Source organism: Anabrus simplex, chromosome 8 (assembly GCF_040414725.1).
Source record: "Anabrus simplex isolate iqAnaSimp1 chromosome 8, ASM4041472v1, whole genome shotgun sequence".
NCBI lineage: Eukaryota > Metazoa > Arthropoda > Insecta > Orthoptera > Tettigoniidae > Anabrus > Anabrus simplex.
The window spans coordinates 120,188,571-120,201,126 of NC_090272.1; the positions used below are offsets into that span (position 1 = coordinate 120,188,571).

Consider the following 12,556-nt stretch of genomic DNA (forward strand, 5'->3'; position numbering starts at 1 on the left):
CGAAGTACTTGTTTCATTATTGTTTGCATGAAGGAACTTTACCAGATGACTGGAGAGTTGCTATAGTAGCCCCTGTACAAAAAGGAAAGGGTGATAGACATAAAGCTGTAAATTACAGGCCAGTCAGTTTGACATGCATTGTATGTAAGCTTTGGGAAAGCATTCTTTCTGATTATATAAGACATGTTTGCAAAATTAATTACCGGTTTGATAGAAGGCAGTTTGGGTTTAGGAACGGTTATTCCACTGAAGTCCAACTTGTAGGATTCCAGCAAGATATAGCAGATATCTTGGATTCAGGAGGTCAATTGGACTGTATCGCGATTGACCTGTCTAAGGCATTCGATAGGGTAGATCAAGGGAGACTACTGGCAAAAATGAGTGCAACTGGACTTGAAAAAAGAGTGACTGAATGACTGGCTCTGTTTCTAGAAAATAGAACTCAGAGAATTAGAGTAGGTGAAGCTTTACCTGTCCCTGTAATAATTAAGAGGGGAATTCCTCAAGGCAGTATTATTGGACGTTTATGTTTTCTTCAATGATATGTGTAAAGAGGTGGAATCAGAGATAAGGCTTTTCGCAGATGATGTTATTCTGTACAGAGTAATAAATAAGTTACAAGCTTGTGAGCAACTGCAACGTGACCTCGATAATGTTGTGAGATGATGATAAATGGGAATAATAGTCAGGTTGTGAGTTTCACAAAAATGAAAAGTCCTCTCAATTTTAATAGGGATGTATAGAACTAGCACCGATAGAGCGCAGTGCTGTTGTACTGGGTAAGCGCAAGGCGCTCTTCATTTGTCTCCTGTGTACTCATGCCGCTAATATCCACGAATTTAAGTTGTTTAAATTGTTATTTTCGTGACTATGCCGAGCTATTGCAGTGTTCCTCTTTGTAAAAATCAGGGAAGCTCGTTTTCGTTTCATCAGTTTCCACAAAATAAAGAAATGAGGAAGAAATGGTTACATACTATTAGAAGGAAACATTTCACTGAGAAGAATCTGACCGAAAATATTAAAGTGTGTTCCCATCATTTTCAACCCGGAGACTTCACGAAAACTTTGTTGGGTAAGTGCGACTTACGAACGGAAATAATTTGTATTTTCTACCTATAAAGTGATTAGGCATTTCGATAACAACCACAGAATTTATGTTTCTATTTAAAGGTGAGAGAGCAAGATTAAAACCGGGCGCTGTTCCATCGCTTTTTCCATGGACCACGAACACAACAAAAAGAAGGAAGAGGCCATACACAAGAAAATCGCCGGATTACCACGATAAGCTTACAATATTGGAATCTTCAGAAATCATCCCCATTGAAGTACGGGAAGAAATCGTGAATATACCCGAAGAAGTGAATGTAACATCTGTGACTCCCATTTTCATTGACGTCAGTACTCAGACAAATACTACAGGTAATTTGGTTGTTGAGCAAATAATGAATAATCCTAATGCCGTATTGCTTTATACAGGGTTTGCAGACGTCCAACATTTTAATTTGGTGTTTGCTGTTTTGGGAGAAAACAGATACAATTTACAGATATTCCCTCTTGAACCCAGACTGTGTTTCTTATTGACAGTTATGAAGCTAAGGACCAACAAATCTGACCAGGAACTAGGCCTTAACTTTGGAATCCATAAAACTACTGTTGGAAGAATATTTAATGTTTGGATTAATTTCATGTACTGCCAATTTAAAGAGTTGAACATATGGCCTGATAGAGAAACTGTCCTTGAAAACAGCCCCCTTGCTTTTAGACAGAAATACCCCTCGACTAGAGTAATAATTGATGCAACTGAGATTACAATAGCAAAACCTAAGAACCCTACAGCACAGCAAGCTACATTTTCTACATACAAAAATGCAAACACAACAAAGGTATTAATAGGTATAAATCCATCTGGTTTCATAAGTTTCATATCTGATGCATATGGTGGGGCAATATCAGATAGGCAGTTATTTATCAGATCAGGAATGTTGGATCTCTTGGAAGAAGGAGATTCAGTTATGGCAGATAGGGGGTTCAACATTCAGGATCTGTTATGCACTAAAGGTGTAACATTAAATATCCCACCATTTCTGAAAGGCAAAAGGCAGTTTACTCCATCAGAAAACATTGAAACAAGGAGGATAGCCTCTAAAAGAATACACATAGAACGGGCTATAGGACTTGCTAAAACATGCAAAATACTGCAGTCAAAATTGCATGTCAGTAAAATTCGTCTTTCAGGGAGGATAATATTTGTATGTTTTATGTTATGCAATTTCAGGAAAACCATTATGTCAGGTTAGGATGACTGGAACAAAATATTCATGGTAAAACTTGTCTAATTTTGCCACCATTTCATGAATGAAAATGTCATCTCTCTCTATTTCCAACACTAGCATGTCAACAGCAGTGTACACAACAAAGCTACAATAATGTCTGCCTGTAACAAACAGCTGGCCTTGCACTTGGAAGTAATGGTTGTGATTTTTCTTGAGTATCACTGCACCACTGCTCTCACCCAAGTATGGAACACATTTGATTGAAATAGCTTCATTTTTATTACTTGGCAACCCTTTAAGTTCCAAGACTCTATCCTGTCCAATTAATCCATCACAAGATGCTGCCAGATAATGTCTGATAGGATGAATAATGAGGCCACACTTTTGGACTACATGGCCTGTTAGCTGAGAATATCTGTCCCTTGCTGAGTCTTCCATTTGAAGTCCCCATTTCATATCACTGGAGCAAAACAAACTTCCCTTGAATAAGGATTTTGCTAGGGCTTTAGGTGTTTTTGAGTGACAGATTTTCCCAAAATTACTTGCTGTTAAACGATATTTCCTCTCTTTGAACCATAGACTTTGCTGGGATTGTTGTCTAGTATTTTCCTCAATTTTCTTCCTTTCCTCATCATTGACTCTTACAAGATTTTCAGCTTGTGTCGCACATGGATCCACACCATAATGGTGGTCATGAATGACATCAAAGCAGCTGGCCTGTTCTTTTTTTAGAGCAAAAGAAAAAGTAAGCTTATGTTGGGAACTTTTCACAATACCTTCAACATATTGCTGATATCCAGGCTGATTAACTCCTGACAATGGCCTAACATCATGGCAGGGTTCCTGGAAAACTTGTTCCAAGGGCAAACATTCCACTTTCATAGGGCTAACTGGCCTCAACCGTTTGGAAGGGGGATGGTGAAAAGTTTGTAAATTTTGGGTGCATGTTCCTGAACACTGAACAATACCAGTCTTGGAGAAGTGCTCTAATGCATAGCTTACAGCAGCAATATGCTTACAACATGCCTTGGGGCCTGCTCCAGCAACACATTCACATTCCGCTCCTATAATGTCACCAGGTACTCCTAAAATAAGCTTCACATTATAGCTCTTATGTTTTGTGTACTCGGATTTCACAGCACTGCATATTAGAATTTCATCCGATTGAAAAAAACATTTTATAAACAAAACAAACTTTTCACTGAAAAGTCTGTATCCAGCATCACACAATGATTTGTAGTTGGAAACAGGTGCTCCATCTATTTCCGATTTTCTAAATACAAAATAATCCATCAAATGCACATTTGTGATGGTGATCTTCACCTTATGGCTGATAGTCAATTCTTCACAGGAACCGGTACTAGGAAACTGAAGAAATTCACATGCCTTTGGTGGTGGACAAGGCTGTATCTGCAGTTTCATGTAAGCCATCAACCTAAAAAAAATACGTGAATTGAAGACTATAAGCAAGTAGAGTAAATGCGTATTTAAATCTCTATTTATGATTTAAGTCTTGTGGATGTATATTTATATATTTCTCAATGTACAATAATCAAGTAATTGTATTCTTTAGGAAAAGGCATGCTGACTCCTATTTATTATTTAGATAATAAAGAGTGTTAGAATTTTGTAATTACCGCTGTACTAATTCTTCCTTCCTCCCGCTAGTTTTAGCGCCTCTGGTCCGTAGCTCATTTTGCAGCTGTTTAACGCTTAAACGCTGAAAATCGTCCATAATATACTAGGGGATATACCTGTACAAATAATTAATATAGTCTTGGAGTAAAATTAGAGAATATATAGTAGGCTTTAGCTTAGGAAACTCGGTCACAATCTGTATATTTCTCGCAGCTGACTGGGAGAAACATAAGACGATCGCCTTGCGCTTACCCAGTAGTACACGAGCGCTATCTGGCGCGAACTTTCTCTGCCTACATCCCTATTACTGTGTTGATGGGGTGAAGTTCCCTTTGGGGATCATTGTAAGTACCTAGATATTAATATAGGGAAAGATTTTCATTGGGGTAATCATATAAATATGATTGTAAATAAAGGGTGGAGATCTCTGCACATGGTTATGAGGGTATTTACGGGTTGTAGTAAGTATGTAAAGGAAAGAGCATATTTGTCTCTGGTGAGACCCCAACTAGAGTATGGTTCCAGTGTATGGGACCCTCACCAGGATTACTTGATTCAGGAACTGGAAAAAATCCAAAGAAAAGCAGCATGATTTGTTCTGGGCGATTTTCGACAAAAGAGTAGCGTTATAAAAATGTTGCTATGTTTGGGCTGGGAAGACTTGAGAGAAAGGAGACGAGCTGCTCAACTAAGTTGTACAGTATGTAAAATTCTAAATTCCCATGGAGGGAATTAGATATTTTTCCCCAATAGAGCATGTCAAAAATGTCAAAAACATATCAGATGTAAGGCTTTTCAGGCGTTAGCTCTATTAACCAGCGCTTCGTCTTAGGTCTGACACTAGACTCATCAGAGTGGGATGTGTCAGACCCTACCCACTGATGCTGGGGTGTATGCAGGTAAACTTATCAGAAGCCCTTATAAGAGGCACAGTCTGATAACTGCATATGGGACATAAATCTCCACAATGGAATTATTGCCCGCCTAGCAATTCCGAATGGAAAATTCTAAATTCCCATGGAGGGAATTATATATTTCTCACCAATAGAGCATCAACTGTGCCACACATACATTATTTAACATTATATAACATTTCTCGATGCGAATCTTGTTCCTAGCATGAATTCTATAGTTTGGCTTTGCTGTGTAAACAATAACAGTACTATCACGTAAAGTGTATGCCAGATGTCGCACAGCAATGTATAAGCGATTCATAGTTTGTGTTTCAAAAGTTGCCGATACTAATCTCGAAGATAACCGAGATCGATCGATTCAGCACTAGGGTGTGCATGTATCACTGAATGATGCACGTACTGTATATTGTTATCTAGGAATGGGAATTTCTCTCATTCGAGAGTCTCGGGACAAATAGCCAAAATCTCGAGAATCTCATAAAGCATATTGAGAGAAAGTGAATAGTACGATACTCGCTTGAGTGCATTTGCGAATTACAATGAAATATTGGTGTTCTTGCTCAAAGCACGGCATTCGGGTTATTTTAAACCGCCTCATTTTTGGTTGTTCTGACATGGAACACATGGAATATTTGCTTTGACCTTATATTTAAGTTCGTATGAACACAACTGCTTATTTATAGAAAGGAATGGCATAGAACAAAACTTTGTTTAGATGGTCTTCAGGAAGAAAAGAAATAAAGCACAATAATTGAATCAAACTGTTATTTCATTCCTAAACCTTGTAGAGGATTAGGCGGGCCACCAGCTAACTAAAGTAGTTCTTCGGCCATGGAATATCGAAACATTATTTTTAAGGACGTTATATTTATTATGAAGAACGTCTATATACGTAATGGGAATTGGTTAGTACAGTATGTGTTTCTGGCGCAGAAGTCACCGAATCAAATATCCGCCCTGCAATCGCTCGTGCAGACTCATTTTATCCACCGTTTATTGAAAATAATATATTTTGTAGATTTGTACACATACCTATAGGCTACAGTGGGTAACATTAACAATGAATCGTACATTATGTTAGATTGAAGACTCATGCAACGTGACCTTGTTGTCATTGAACTCTGAGGTATTAAGTAGTTCCAAATACATAATGTAAAAAAAATAACAAACTTACTTTTTAAACACCTTGTCTTGAAAAGATGAAAGAAATTCAATATGTGTAGCATCAAAAGGAATTTGAAATGTTACAAATCTTATGTAGAATTTCTTGTAGAGGAGGGACGTATTCACTGCAACAGCCAGGGACCCACCCACTAACCCCCAGAAGTACATTTACAACTTAATATAATTTTTCAAACGCCGTTATTCATTGCTCGACCACGCTGTGGCATTTCCATTGGCTGAGGTACAATCGGATATGGCATTATTCCCAGCAATCAAGTGAAATACATTCTGTTGCAACCCGCGCACAATAAAAACACAACTAAATGCAATCTATAACGAAACAATGTACAATACATAACAATAATTTTCTGTTGGAACTTACCTTAATGTAGGGGATGATAGAGCATGCCCGCAACCTTAAAAAACTTGTGTACCCTCACATTAACGGAAAAGTTTGTCTTAAATAGGAATTCTGTCAAGTAGCCAGCCAAGTGAGCTTTCTTTCTCCCAAAGCCGGGAATGGAGTAGGGCCCGTGCTTTCGATGCCTCCACGAAGGTGCACGAATCCTTCATGTTCCAGGCAGTCGTTCGCTTTCCAGTAATCGGAACTATTAATTGTGCCTGGCCACCCACTCTTTAATGACTGTGAGCAAGGTCTCATCGAGACCCTAATATCCAGAATAAATTATATTCCATTGTCAATTAGCTCCACGTAAATTTTGGCTATGACAGTGTCAGATTTTTGCCACTATCCATCGTTGTTGTCGTCATCCGAAATGCTAGAGGGCTAATAGTCGCTTCGCGGCCATAACCCCCAGACTCCCTTTGTTGATTCCACTCAATGATTCTGTCACGAACCTAACCAATCCTGACCAATGCTTTGGTCACTAGCCAGACCTAACCAATCCACACCAATAGCTTTGTCACTAATCAGCATGATAAATTACTTCAGGTTTTTGAATGCGCTGGTATCACCATACTGAGCCGTATCCTGACGCCCCATAAGAGACAATCAGATTTATATTTGCCATATTAAATAATTTTATTGAGATAAATTTCAGCCAGACATGGTAAAATAGTAGATCGCAGGATAGCTGAGACCGGAAGTCCATGGAGACATAAAGTCGCTGAATATTGCGCGATGCTTCCTCAGGACCGTGAGAAAGGCTTAGCGTTACCAGAAGTTAGCACATCTCGGCACGTGTAGAAGACGTTGGCCAAGAGGAATATTCAGCCAATTAGAATGCATGGGTGTGGCAAATATGGAGTCTGGATCGTGCGGAATTAAAATCTCAGGTTGACCAACATGGACATTTGCATGAAGAAGACATCACTATAAAGGAATCAGTTCTGTTAGTTGAAGGAGTTCCACAGGTTGGAAAGTGTAAAATAATAAGGAATACGCTATAGAAATAATATGAGTCATTTTTATATCAGCTGGAGTGTGTTTTATGTTAATTTTAATTAATATAAAAGTCATTGTGAATAGCAAGCACGCTGATTGGTTGCTTCTTTAAACATGCGGGAATCCCATAGCTACAACGGTGTTAGCCAAGCTTCTCAAGCGTCCCAAGCTTTGGGACCGTTACTCTGATTGTGCGAGCCGACGTGGTGTGAATGTTGTTCGGTATTGCTCTGATACTTGTGCGTGAATGTTGCCACGTGGATAGATACATAACAGTGTATGGTCTTTTCGACCGAGAAACAGTGGTTTTAGTCGTGAAGTTTACTGAATTAATTGGTGCAGTGCTAAATTACCGATTTCATTATGACGCAATGTTTTACTCCAGAGTAATAGACGGTTATATCAGCCGCAGACTGGAAAATGAAGAAGAAACGCTCAGCTGTATTGCATTTTCGTGTCGGTCGCGTTTCACGAAGAACTTTTGAACCGAACCGCGAGCCGCTCTAACTAACTGTATAAAACCCTATATGTGTGATATTAATTTTACGTGTATTTGTTTTGTCAGAGTAATGTTGGCTTAGTTCACAGCTAACAAAGGTTTATTCGGCACGTGCAAATAGAGCGGTGAAGAGGCATTTATCTGAAGTATTCTGTGTTGCAGTGTACAGGAACTTTCATCAAGAAGATGGCACCGCCCATAGAAGAAAGAAGATTGCTTCCATGTGTTAAAGCAGTGATGAACATGGAGTAACAGAATACCTTGGCAAGGATGTGAGCCGTTGCCAATGTCCAGAGGGTCGTCAAAGATAAGACGCATGTTTTTTAAATTAAGTGGAATGTTATATGAATTATGTTTAAATACTAGTGAAGTTTAGTGTAGGGATTTTTCTTTAACGTAATTTTTGCCTGATGGCATGTGTTTATTTTACATTTGTAATGTTGTAAATACGGATAGAAAGGGAATGCATGATTCCTTTTTTTTTTATTTTACTTTACGATTAGTTAGATGGGATATTGAAGGAGTTGTTAGGATTTATTTTATTTTTATATCACTATGCATGTTAATTAGCTTAGTATTATTCCGGTATTCCTCTATGTTAGAGATAGGAGGATTAGAATGACAAGATCATCCACTTTCCAGAGTTATTAAACGCTTGCTACGTTGAGAGTAAGTTCAATTTTTGTCATTTAGAAAGTTAGTAACAGTTAGATTGCATGACGCATGTTATTTCAGGAGGTAACACGTGTGGTGCTGTATCACAACGTTGAATAAGAAAGGAGTCTTCCAATGTAGGTTGGAAACTGTTTCGAACAATGATTTGTATGGGAATCGAATGTGGACTTATAATGAGAAAGGCTGATGAGATTGTAAGAAATATAAGAGCATTTAATGCATGCTGATTTATGAAGTTGATTATGCCAGCCGACTGCATGCCTGATGAAGTGATAAGAATGATGTGCAGTGAGTATAATGCTGCAATTGTATTCTGAGAGAATATTGAGAATCAGAATTGACGGGATATTGATGTCAGGCCAGTGAGCCTGATGTGTGTATTAAATTATTATAGCATGCTAGTAAGAAGCACGATTGTATGTGAGCTTCCGTGCATTTGAGGAAATATGAGATCGTCTTACAGGTTCACTTATCAGCCGTGTTTACCTAGACAGCGTGAATGAGATGTTATCTCCGCAATACAATCTTGTCGAGCAACCAAGCCTCAGTGCAGTATTGAGTTCTAGCATTTCTTTTCAGCCCACAGCACAGCAGGAAATATGTGACAGTGGAACGCATTTTCTGGTGAGCAAATGCAGGAGAAGAACGCAATGTTGGCCGTTGCTTTCCACATATTTAATAAAGGATAATATAGGTTTTCTCTTACAGGATGTTGTTTTGATATGTTGTCTTGTTGTTTAATGGGGAACAGCCCGAGTGCTGAGTGAATGTTGGTGGTCAGTCTAGTTCTCACTAGATCCTTTTGGTGAACCGCGTTTCACGTCTCGTCAGTGTAGCATGCAAGATTTTCCTTTCCTAATCCGATGTAAATATTTGAGATACTTTGCTTATATTGTGTTCATTGTAAATATAGCGTAGGGAAATGCCACTAGTATTTTTCATAATTCATATCATGTCCCACTGCGTCTTAATTTTCTTTTTATGTTAACTTTTGCAACGATTCTCCGGAATTTAAATCCATATCAATGTGATACTTAACATCGTGCTACTCCATGCGAATCAGATGCGTATAAATATACGCATATGTATACTACTATGAACATGAATTTTGGACAATCATGAGACGTCACTTGAAGTTCACAAATATTTAAAGTTGTATTTGAAGTTTCCTTTTGCATTTAATTATCTGAGTAATTAACGTTTTAATGTCAATTTCTTTTCAATTATATTTTTGAGATAATGCTATCATTTTTATTATTTGATTTCATTTATGTTAGGATGATTCGGGGTTATTTTATGAATAAACTCATCTTATCTCATATTATTGTTTCTCATTCGAGTTATACCTCCATTTCCTGTCATCTACTTATGATTAAGTGAGAAACTTAAACTTTTAGACTGGCCCATCGACAACCAACCCACCTCTCTGCCCAAACTTGAGTTAGTCGGATGTTTAAACAGGAATGGAGGCATCGTCCAAAGGGTTAGTACCCCTGGGTACGGTACAGTACGGAATACTAGTGGCCTAACAGCCGCTTTGCGGCCCCAACCTGGGGCTTACATCCCCAGAGCCCCTTTGCTCAGTCACAGTCCAAACCAATCCACTAGTTCGTAAGTTCAGAAGTGGCACCGCTGCACCTAACAATGTACCTACTAGTTCATAAGGTCAAGCGCTGGCGGCCCTGTGCACCGCATGATTCTATTCTGCCCTCTTTGATCAGGACCATCACGAGAAGTCAGCGAGAAAGAAACAAATGACAGTGCAATCGCGCCTAGATGTCTGCACTGAAAAATTGCCGCATTATCTGAACTTTTGTCGAAATTGCTTGATTTACTTTTTTGTTTTAAACTTGAAACAATTCCAGTGTTGGCACTTCTTTAAACTAGCATGACTTTGACACTGGGCATTAAAACAATACTAAATCATTCTACGCCAGAGTGTTTATTGCACGTATTTAATAATTATCGGAACAAAAACAATAAAACAAGTGTATTGTTTTCCGCTGAATAAAGTCATATGTCGCTCTTCCCTTTTTGTAGCCTACGATTTATTTTGTCTCTCTACAAACTTTGTATATACGATTATAACTATTTGGCTAGAAGAAGAAAAATAGAATTTTTTTAACATTACATTTAACTTTAATAACACAGCGTAAATGAAGAGCGGTAAAGCAGTAGGAGTGGATGAGGTAACTACGGAAATGATAAAAGCAGCAGGACCAATAGGGCTACAGTGGCTGTATAGATTATTTAGAATAATCTGGAGGAAGAAAGAGATCACAGAAGAGTGGGGAAAGGGTTTAATTATCCTGATATTTAAAAAAATGTGATAAAAAGGAATGCAATAACTACAGAGGGATTGCCCTTATTGCTTATGTAGCTAAGATATTTGAGAGAGTATTGGAAGGAAGACTGAGGAGGAAGCTAGAAAGAGAAATGGAAGAAAAGCAGTATGGTTTTAGGAAAGACAGTTCAACGTTTGACCTGATCTTCACATTAAGACATATAATTTAATTTACCCGTAATTTTGTGTGGCTATTTCTAGCCGAGTGCAGCCCTTGTAAGGCAGACGCTCCGATTAGGGTGGGCGGCATCTGCCTTGTGTAGGTAACTGCGTGTTATTGTGATGGAGGATAGTGTTATGTGTGGTGTGTGTGTTGCAGGGATGTTGGGGACAGCACAAACACCCAGCCCCCGGGCCATTGGAATTAACCAATGAAGGTTAAAATCCCCGAACCGGCCGGGAATCGATCCTGGGACCTTCTGAACCAAAGGCCAGTACGCTGACCATTCAGCCAACGAGTCAGACATTAAGACATATGATAGAGAAAAGATGGAGTTTGGAAAAGATGTAGTGATGACATTTATTGACATTGAGAAGGCTTATGACAGTGTGCCCAGACAGTTGCTATGGGACACATTAAGGAAAAAACAAGTTAAGAGAGTGGAAGTGCAAATGATATAAGATATGCACAAAAATTGTGTTAGTGGTGTGAAGACTAGTATGGACCAATTGTTTAAAGTTGAAACTGGTCTCCGACAGGAAAGTGTATTATCCCTCATACAAAAGATCATAGTCATGGATGAAATTCATAAGAACATTATACTCCGCATGGCCTTACTTCTAAATTGAAGTTTCGTAAAACAAATGAGCATCGCCTTCCCTCTGTTGCCAGCGCGCTACGCCTGCGAGAACAGCTAATGCAATATGACCGCGGTAAACAGCCCTTGTAAATTGTAATACAGTACTCAGAAAAACGAATGAATATGGATTGAAAACAAATTCACAAGAACTACACTTTCTAACAATGTCTGGCACTAAAAGAGAATGTATTATTAACAATAAAAGAGAATGAGGAAATAACACATCACTAGCGGCTAATGGCTGGGACAGAAAGGAGGTTATGGCCTACAAAGGGAACACTGTACTGATCTCAGAGTCACTGGAACCCTCCAAAAATATGACAAACACACTAAATATTGAAGGAAAATGCAAAAGATCGCGAACCGTACCGAATACCGTACACGCCGAGCGAGATAGATTAACCACGTGGCGAATGTATATATATATGAGAGTTGGCAACTAGGTTTCGAGATCGTGCTCTGCCGATATAAATCGATATGAATGGCAGCTTGGGATTGGTTGGATGTCTATGCTTCAGCACATAACCACCAGACAGAGCCAAAATCTGCTAAAACGTCAATTTAGAAGTAGAGCCGTACGGAGTATAAACAGAGATTGGGAAGACAGGCAACAAAATCCATGTTGTTTCTCAATGATGTAGTGATATGGGGTGAGGATGAAATGGAAGTGCAAAAACAAGTAGATATATGGAATCAAGAGATAGAAAAATTTGGGATGAAAGTATACTCCGCACGGCCTTACTTCTAAATTGAAGTTTCGCAAAACAAATGAGCATCGCCAATCCTCTGTTGCCAGCGCGCTACACCCGCGAGAACAGCTGATGCAATACGACCGCGGTAAACA

The 12,556-nt window shown here is 38.8% G+C and overlaps 1 protein-coding gene across 1 annotated transcript; it reads left to right on the plus strand.

The window, feature by feature from the left end:
* Positions 1–744: 744 nt before the first annotated feature.
* Positions 745–8,145, plus strand: Camp (Cathelicidin-like antimicrobial protein). The gene is made up of 3 exons (XM_068229070.1): positions 745–1,072; positions 1,171–2,249; positions 8,056–8,145. Exons 1-3 carry the CDS (start codon positions 871–873, stop codon positions 8,143–8,145), a joined length of 1,371 nt encoding a protein of 456 aa, XP_068085171.1. The 5' UTR covers positions 745–870.
* Positions 8,146–12,556: the final 4,411 nt, after the last annotated feature.

Excerpts from the sequence above, each read along its gene's own strand:
- Camp (XM_068229070.1), top strand. The coding sequence starts at position 871 with ATGCCGAGCTATTGCAGTGTTCCTCTTTGTAAAAATCAGGGAAGCTCG. Across the intron at positions 1,073-1,170 it reads CTTCACGAAAACTTTGTTGG|GTGAGAGAGCAAGATTAAAA; the intron begins GTAAGTGCGACT and ends TTCTATTTAAAG. Across the intron at positions 2,250-8,055 it reads TTTCAGGGAGGATAATATTT|TGTACAGGAACTTTCATCAA; the intron begins GTATGTTTTATG and ends TCTGTGTTGCAG.